Source organism: Centruroides sculpturatus, unplaced genomic scaffold, assembly GCF_000671375.1.
Source record: "Centruroides sculpturatus isolate CEXI.00-Female unplaced genomic scaffold, Cexi_2.0 scaffold115, whole genome shotgun sequence".
NCBI classification, from domain to species: domain Eukaryota; kingdom Metazoa; phylum Arthropoda; class Arachnida; order Scorpiones; family Buthidae; genus Centruroides; species Centruroides sculpturatus.
This window is the reverse complement of record NW_019384545.1, coordinates 824,854-834,463: the sequence shown is the minus strand read 5'-3', so window position 1 is coordinate 834,463 and position 9,610 is coordinate 824,854. Positions and strand designations below refer to the sequence as shown.

At 33.1% G+C, this 9,610-nt stretch overlaps 1 protein-coding gene across 1 annotated transcript; it reads right to left on the bottom strand.

Moving 5' to 3' along the window:
* Nucleotides 1-68: 68 nt before the first annotated feature.
* Nucleotides 69-7,631, bottom strand: LOC111623483. Its single transcript, XM_023366070.1, has 3 exons — nucleotides 6,667-7,631; nucleotides 5,353-5,409; nucleotides 69-2,178 (listed from the first exon to the last, which is right to left on the bottom strand). The coding sequence occupies exons 2-3, from the start codon at nucleotides 5,392-5,394 to the stop codon at nucleotides 580-582; spliced, it is 1,641 nt and encodes a 546-aa protein (XP_023221838.1). The 5' UTR covers nucleotides 5,395-5,409; nucleotides 6,667-7,631; the 3' UTR covers nucleotides 69-579.
* Between the last annotated feature and the right edge of the window lie 1,979 nt (nucleotides 7,632-9,610).

Below are 9,610 nucleotides of genomic sequence, written 5' to 3'. Positions count from 1 at the left end.
AATAGTTTTATATAGTAAAAAATATTTGATATTTTATAAATTATTTTACAAGAATAAAAACATTTAAATAACATGAATAGGATTTAAAACATTTTTAATAATAAAATTATATACAGACGAGTCTAGGACGGGCTGAACACGCTCCCTTGGCATGTTTCAAATCGATATATTAAGTTAGAAAACATGAGTATATGAATCTGGGAGAATAAAAGTAATCGGTTAATGTGTCAAAGCTCCCAAGTTTCTAGCTACGTTATTTGCAAAACAAATTGGCAGTTTGTAAGGAGTAGGAATTTCCGATTTACTATACACTTCATTGAAGGTACTTAAATAAATATAATGACTGGCCCAGCAGTATGTCCAAAAGGAAGTAAAACGCTTAGGTGAAAACTTCCTCAAAGTTCTTGTAAGCTTACCAAAAACAATCTACTAAAATAGTTAAAATTATTCGGTGATGGTGAAATTAAAACGTGCACGAAGTGTTACATTAAATACGTAATGACAGGGAGAAAATCTCCTTTTTTTTTAGGCACTCGATATCAAAAGTTTAAATCATTTCTACAATAATTATGGGCATCTTCATTTGGTCACGGGCATCATCACATTAACGATCTCTCTCGGATTTCCGTAGCTGAAACCGTTTTTTATACAGTCTTGTTCTTCTTTACACGTCAAATGTCTAATTCTTAAGAAGAGGAAGGCTGCTACCAGAGTGGACACAATGAAGAGGAGGAGGAGAATTACCAATCCTGCAGTGAAGCCGGGGAGAGACATACAAATAGAACTAGTATTATGCTGACTGGGAGTGGCATATACCACCGTTTCGTTCTGAGTGTTTGGCAAAGCAAATGCCACGTCACCGGGCGCTACTACTTGAATTACCTTTTGTGTCTGAATATCCTTCATATCGTCCGTCTGTCTCTTCCTCCTAGTCACATTGAGTGACCTCGGCATTCCCCCTGTTCCTGCTATAGCATATAAAGGTTTACGATCTAGATCGTTCTCTTTGTCATTTTCCGAGATTTCGCCCTTTCTGTTATAGAATACTTGAGATGCGCTATTCTTTTTAATAGATTCTTGCGCGTTCAGTCCACTGGCTTTGATATCTACAGCTATTTGTTGTGCTTTAACGCCTTCTGATTTGATATTTTGAGCACTTTCAATGGCTGGATTCAGATCAGAATAAGCTACCGAAGGTTCTCGTGGTTCGGGTACGTAATGTTGATGTTCGAATTCTCCCGGGCATTTTGGCTCGGGGCATTCTCGTCTGCATACTTGTATGACGCATTGAAAATGCACGTTCATAGAATCAGGAAATTTGAAAGCTTGAAAGTAAGCGTAAGACATTACTGAAGCTGCTTCTCCAAAGTTTTTTATTTTTTGAAAAGGGCTCATTATTTTCGGTCGTACTACACATCCGTATTCGTCTACTAATTGGATGGGCTGACGATGGCCATCGTGTGCAATGCAGTTTCTGACCAACATGTCAAATTTCTTTTCGTCGTCTTTAATAGCCAGAACCATTGTCATAGTCTGACCGATCTTCACTATTCCAGAAACTTCGTTAGCCCAAGGTCCTTTACCCACTTGAATCTGCATCCAGCATTGTATGTTGTCACCTAAAAAATTTGCGGTAATGGCATCCAGCATATCTACACCGAAAGGACGAAATGTCACAGCTTTTTCGTAATAATCGTACCAAGTGCATCTTAATTTTCTGGCTTGATCCCAAATTTCTTGTACTTGAGGATCGTACTGAACGATAATCGTATTCTCAATAAACAGACCACCACCTCCATCACCGTGATGATTTTGGATCCCGTGATGGTTACCCGACATGCCGCAAGCTCCCAGGAAAATATCAAATTTGGCTTCCAAATGACCGGAATTCGGCGGCATGTGAACACAACTGGGATCACTGTAATGGCCTTTGCTAAATACCATTCCATAAAAAGGCCTATCGAACTGAATATAAACTTTCATGTGATTTTTTTCGCATTTTACATTCAATCCTTTAACTTGAGGCATATCTGGCCTTCCCGCCGGCCAAACTTCGTTTATAGACTCTAAGTGGTGATGCACGTCAGGAGGTCCATAATGCCCTCTGTGTTCGGCAGGAAGATTTGCAGATTCTTCTTGTTGTAAATCTTGAGTGCTATCAATTTCTTTGCAAAAACCCTGAAAGTATAATTTCATGAATAACGATAGGAAATATTAAAAATATTACTCTAAAATACATATATTTAAAAGAAACACGTGAAGATTTTCTACAGCCAACATAAAAGGGGGTGCGTGTAAAATTTCCGCATTCATTCATCACTCGATCGATAACGATAAGAAAATAACTGAGAAGCGTCAATAGAGTGGAAATAAGCCATTTATGAAAATTCATTTCTCACGGTCTGTTTATTTCCGGAGGGTGTTTCCTTCTTTGAAGCATAATAAAATCCTATCATTTATAGACCTATGTGATTATAAATTGTAAATTACGAAATTCAACTCTCGGCATACATTCGTGTCCTAACAATTTTTCCCCCTTATACGGATGAAATCATAAAAGATGCTTTAAAGCGTAAAAATATACTTAAATATTACACTATTTATTGAATATTCCGTTCGAAATTATGATTAATTTATTAATGACGAAATAAAATATTCACCACCACATCAATATTCCTATGGGAGAAATCGTAGAAGAGTGAAATTCGCATGGTTTTTCACAACCGTAAATATTTTATCTAACAGCTATCTAAATATGCATTAAGTAAGTATAACTATTAAAGAGATCAGGCCGTTGATTATTCTTTAAGTCCCTCTAATTGACAGTAGCATCTCTATTATCTTGATAAGAAATACGAGAAAATTAATTAAGAATTAATGTTTTTACAACATAAAATTTCTCAAACAATAATCAATATTCCAGCATAATTGCAAAGCTTTAAACACGATTTGTCCAACAGTTTTCTTCATATTTCCAATCAAATACGGCATTCATGTATGCTGTTAATTAACACTTTCCATGGTTGTGTATGGCATTCTAAGAACATGAATAATATGACAAAGAGCTTTACTTAATTAACGGATACTGATGATGGTCGACCGAATGTATGGTCAAAAACGTTTTATTAATAAAAAACAAGCAGTTCCTGAAGTGGTTACTTGTTATAATTTTATAATATGGTGCTGCAATTTACGGATTTCGATATTTCATTACGATTGCCATTTGAAGGTAAATGACCATTAAATTGCTTTTATTATATTGCAATTACTAAGCAAATAAAGCAATTTGAGAAATTTAAAATAAATGTTGCGAATTTGACGTCAATCTAAAATGTAAATGTAGCCATTTTTAATTAATAACTTTCTTCTTATTTTTAATTCCAATATATTTTTGATTATTAGAAAAATTTTAAAAATATAATATAATTTTGAGAATTTTTGAGACAAATATTGTGCAAAACTGGAAATTACATAGTTTTGTAAATAGCAGCTTTTATAAAGCAAATACTTTAATTTTAGAGAAATATACCCGACGTCAGCTTTATAAATACTTCTTTAACGTTTACTTAGGAAATAATTCAAAATATATAGCATTATTTGTTTTAAGAGTGATCATCAAAATTGTCAAAAAAAATAAAATCAAAATTAAATTGAAAGCTACTCGTTAGAATGAAGCATTACGTTATAACAACTATAAAACAATCGCTTCCGAACACGCACAATTCATAACAGTTTTTTACCATTCTCAGTCTCCACCATCAAATTACTATTACAACAAATGCAATTGTTTAGCTTTAATATTGTAAATGTTTGCAATTTATACGAAACCTAACGTTGTACGTAACTGATCTACATACAACGCTAGGTTAGACGTCCCGCACTCTTCGTTATAAATTAACATTTAAGCTTTCATTTTCCATGGAAATGATTGAACATTTTTCCACAAACTGTGAACAAAACTAAATTATAGAAATGCTTTTGTGTAAGGCAAAAAGAAATGTTTAAGCTTCACTCTTATGTGGCATTACATTAAAAATTACTTTGAAAAAAGAGAAAAATTATTAAACTCAGATAAAAATAATCTTCAGAAATATTCGATTATTTTAGAAATATAATTAAAATGTATTAATTTTAGAACACAAGAAATGACGAATTGAAATCGGACTGAGAAATGTCCATGTTTTTCACTTTTTTCAAAGTGAAAAGTGTGGACACGTTGAAGTTAATGGCAAAGGATTAACAGAGTAAGGGATATTATCTTGAAAGATCTAATGGGCTGCTGCTTCCTTTGTGCCATGTGAAATAAGACGGAACGACAGCCTCTCCCCGGCTAAATCCGGGTTGTCTACTGTCTTCAATGCGCTCCTTCACGAAATGGGTTAAGTTAATAGCGTGTCCCACATTTTCATTCGAGCGAACAACCTCTTCTATCGATCACACGTGCCCGCACTTTTAACGGAAATGCTGGTTTCTCGCTCCCAATAAACCAACCATTCAATCCTTAACGATACACATCTAAAGAATTCTTCCCATCAATGACGAAAACATCGTACAATTTTTTACATTTTTGCAATTTTTTTTAAATATGTAAATTATATTCGCTCGACCGTGCACATTAATTGCATTGTGTATTTTTTTTACCAACATTCAAGTGTACGAGAACAAAACAGAGAGTAAGGCTATACCAACCTATTTATTACTGCAAATTATGATAATTATTAATTAAAATCGATTACGATGAACGAAAAAAGAGATTTTTTTACGTAAGAGCTTAATTTTTTATTTATTTTTTAATGAAAAATCAGGCCTGAGTATTCTAATGTTACGTAAAAACACCATTCCACGTCAGATACTAGAGATGGTAATCTGATTACTCGTTCTTCCTGTCTTGAAAACAATATGCAGAAAAACAAATAATGTATCGAGCTTAATATAAATCCTGTTAAGAAGCCACATATTTTGTTTTTTCTTATTGTAAATAATGATATTTTATAAGATGTTTTTAAAGTTCACGTTATTAAGGCCAATGCAAAGTAATTTTGCAAATTATTAACTATTTTTTTAGAGTTTTGCACGAAAGGAGTTTATTTTTATGTTATAATTTCTTTATACATAAATTTTATTAATGAAAATTATAGTTTGAGTATAAATTATAAAAGAAATTTTTTCAAACTATAGACTTATAAATTGTATTCCTCAGCCTATAAACGTTTCTAGATTATAGAATAAATGTGTAGAAAAATGCCTCGAATATGATAAAATTGGCTGGTTAAATGACTTGAAAGATATTTTAGACGTTCGTAAAGTTAATTATAGAAGTAATAAAAAGAAAGAAAAAAAAAATGAACTCACCTGTGACAGAAGGAAAACGATTATTATATAACCAGGGTGCATGTTTGCCACTTGTATCTGTTAAAGAGAATCGCAAAATTAGTACACATATCTTATAAATATATAAACATTAGTAGTAAATTATTTTAAAAAATAATGTCGTGGTGAGAAAAACAGGAAATGAAGAGGGAGCATAGGGGAGTGGAGCAGATGGTTAGATCAATTCCGGTTTTATCCATCGTACCGGTTTGGTTGCAACAATAATTCAATTAATTTAGTCGTATAGAATTTTCAAAACACGAAATAAATCGTTACTTGAATTCAAATTGTTCAAATTTCAATCATTACCCGATAATATATAATTTTTTCCAGTTCGTTTTAACCTTCTTCGTTCACTAGAATTGTGACTACGACCTCACGTTTCTACTCGACCTTTGCCCTTGATCTAACGGAACTCTAAGACGATCTTCTAAAACTTAGCGAAGTGGGACAGTGGAGCAAAGTTGTTCCTTTTTCCTCGTTCCGCATTCCCTTATACTAAAAAGGCGCGAAAGGGTCGATTTATAGATCGTCCCAGATTAAAAATTCGAACCTGTTTTCTTCTCTTCCCTATATTGAACTTGATCGGAGAGGGGGAAAAAAACTCATTTGGGTTGTAACCTTGACTCGCTTCGACCTTTCTAATTAGCATTCCACCGTTAAAAAAATATATATATTAAAAACATTTGAAAAAATAACAGATCTTAATGAAAAGCGATTAGAGCTATACAAATCACGTGTTAGATAATATTATCCACCTCATATTAAAACAGGTCAAGCATAATATTCGAGGAGCTCTTGATCCACTTCTACTAAATATTAACATAGGCAAATTCCAATGTCAAATGCTAATTGCAGTTCGAATCGACCATAAACTATAATTTTTCATTCAGACGAATCATAGAAATGCCGAGACTCCACTCGTCCGTAATGACAGGTCCTTAATTCAAGCATCAAATCCTTCAACACTCGACGTCCCACTTTTATCAAAAAATAACTTATGTTCTGGGTGATTTCATCGAATGAAAATCCGTTTTTTTGACCCATAAACCTCCAAATCTGTCTCGGAAGGTGACAAAAATACCCCTCTAAATATATAATTCTAATACTATTCAGTAAAATTCTATACTTAAGAAAAAACAAATACATTACGACTAATAATTTACTTTATAATATATATTAAACTTAATTAAACTACAGAGTATTTAAATTAATAATTATAATATATTTGCTTTTTACGTACAAAAAAATGCAGGCATTAAACAGTGTAAATTTAGTAAGGTAAAGCGTGCCCACCTGAAGAACTGTTGTATCCGTCAATGCATAGGCCAAGTGAATAGGAGACGACGATTGGGAGTTGTTATATAGGCAAACAAACCCCTCCACTGACCTGTGTAGCAATGGCCTACATTTCTACTCCTTAGATCCTGGATGGTCCCAACACTCTTAAAGCGCATGCTCGAGATTTTCTCAAAAACCTTATCTCTTCTTAACCGAATTTTACTCGGGAATTTCGGCGGGTTCATCGGATACCAGCTTAATTACGTCATTGTTAGGCGTCGATAACGGCCCATTACGTCAGCGCTTCTTTTTTTTTCTGGGTCGTCCTTGTCTGAATGTCGGTTAATGTATTCTAACAGAGGTTAAGGAGAAAGGTTGCGATCTTGCACTACTTCGCTGACTTCTATTCAACTTTTGTAAACACTATGCCTGATTTTAATATTCCGTCTCGTCTTTAATCCTATATATATTATAAATAGGGAATACATTTATCTTATAATAAATTTTAATAGCATTTTTTACCGCCAAAAGTTTTTATCTTGGAGAATTCTCATTATAAATTTAAGAAAAGTATCAAAATTGTTGGATTTTCTGGTCCGCATTCCGATGAAATGTCTCATTGGAAAATGTGACACGATTATGCAACCGCCACTCACGTCTCTTTTTATTATATATTTCTTTCTTTTCTTTTTTTTAAGGGTTTCTGTAGGTCAACGACTGCTAAGAGTAAACATGGAAAATCCAGAAAACATTCATTCGAATTTACAATTTTCTTTTATTATAGGCTATGTCACACGCAAAGCAAGGGAAAATAGTTTTATGCAACACTTCTGATAATGAGTTTTGACTTATTATAATTTTGCTTTTCTACACACTTTAAATGATCTTTCCCTATAAAGCAAGAGGATTTAACACACCTTTATAGGGAAATTTCCCTATATAAACATTTTCAAAGTATAATATTGGATACATTTTTAAGTTTTCCGGTTCATTATTTAGACATTCAAAATTTGATCTTATTTTAAAGGATTTGAATTTGAATTTGAAAAGAATGATTAAAGTTCGGCCAATGTATCAATAGGCTAAGATTAGGTGGAGAAAGAATGGAGGAAGCCGAAAGACATTGTTTACAACTGACTTCCTGACACAGTGGGATGCAAATTGCGTTGGTGTTGGCCACGGACCTGGGCGTTCGCGCATCACCTCACCTTTCTACTAATTTTGGTGAAATCGGTTAATGGGTCAAACAGACCATTACAATTCCGTATTTCCTTAAAACTGGGTTAAAATCCATCGATCGCTATTATTGTAACATTAGGCGTAACTCCGACGTCATTAAAAATATATTCTTAAGTCGAACAGGATGCGAGGAAAGTAGAGGCGGATTTTTCTATTTCAAAATCAGGAAATTGATTCAGACCCTGTTCGAACTCAGAATTTTTTTTAAAATCCCGGTAAAAGGATGCCAAAGACACGAATTATATCTTTTCTTATCGTCTTCAATTTGAAAACCTTAAATAAGCAATTTAGCAAGATGAAGGCTGCTAGGCCGCCACATTTAACAAAAGAAGGAGGCCTGGCGCCCGCCTCTTGCCAAATGCTTTGTAGTTATTTAAGCTTTAATAGCCCGATAATCCTGTCGTTCGTTTGATAATTTTCTTTTAATTTAAGAAAATTAATTAATAAATATATCCGAAGTGTTTCTTGTTCTTATCCTAACATTCTTTTTTTATATATCCTACATTATGAATGGATACAAAGGAATATATATATATATATATTTAAAAAAAAGAATATATTGATCGACTAGATTATTCTTAAATTTACGCGTATTCATGCTCTGCTTCTTTGGAACATGTTCATGTAGCTGAACAGTCGTCGTTGTCAAAGATTTGTCCAGAAACAAATTCTTTCGCACCTTTTCATTCTTGACAGTTGGACCGTGCAATTTTATTTATAATACATTATAAATTTATTGTATTCAAAAGGTCGAATGTAGTGTTATATTCTACACATTCGGTTATACTTAGTTTTAAATTTTTTAAAATATACATGGCTCCATCCTTGACACGGCATCAGCCCTGTATCCATTATAGGTCGGGTAGACACGTGTTAAGCATTTCTTTCGGGATATGCTGTTGAGGAAAGGGAAAAGTGTTTACGAATTATTTTATTCTTGCGATATTAGAGTTTGTACTTTGGAGAAATTCGTGTCTGGCAAACAAAAGAAATGTCTGCAACGGTTATTTAACCCGGAACTCGGGAAAGGATAGGAGGGAGGGAAACCAATGTAGGTCACATTACCTGAGTGCAACTGAATGAAGGTACCCCTAAGAGGCCTCTGCCCCTACTTCGGTTATTGGAAAGTTACGATGCAGACACCGGATGCGAATTTTAGTGGAATTAATAAAGATATTTTTGTTGCCAGTCTAATTGGAATAACTCGAAAGGGGACAGATATATAAATAATATAAATCTATAATTATATATGATAAAAATTATTTCGTTATTAGTGAAAGTCAAGGTCAATTATCGATGATTACGCTGTCAAAATCGTGTTATCACGTTGTTCGTGTACGCCTTCGTAATTAATCAAATTCGAAATTAGTCAACACTTAAGAACTGTTCAGAATTAAGCACGCTCCATAAATATAGAGATTCATCTCCATTCTCTCCGATTTCTAATCATTTCTAATAATAATAAGCATTCATTTTATCATGAAAATATTCTATACACATTTCGGTTAATAAATTATGAATAAAATATTTTAATAGTAATTTAAATATAAATTTTCTCTTTTAAAATTTTATTTTAATAATTGTATTCTTTAGAATAAAATGATTAAAGTTTCTCGACCCACTGTTATCAATTTTAGTTTTGTAATAATTAAAGAAAAAATAGGACAGACAACCAGCATTATTGTAAAATACATTTAAATGTTTCGAAGATTTTAATACA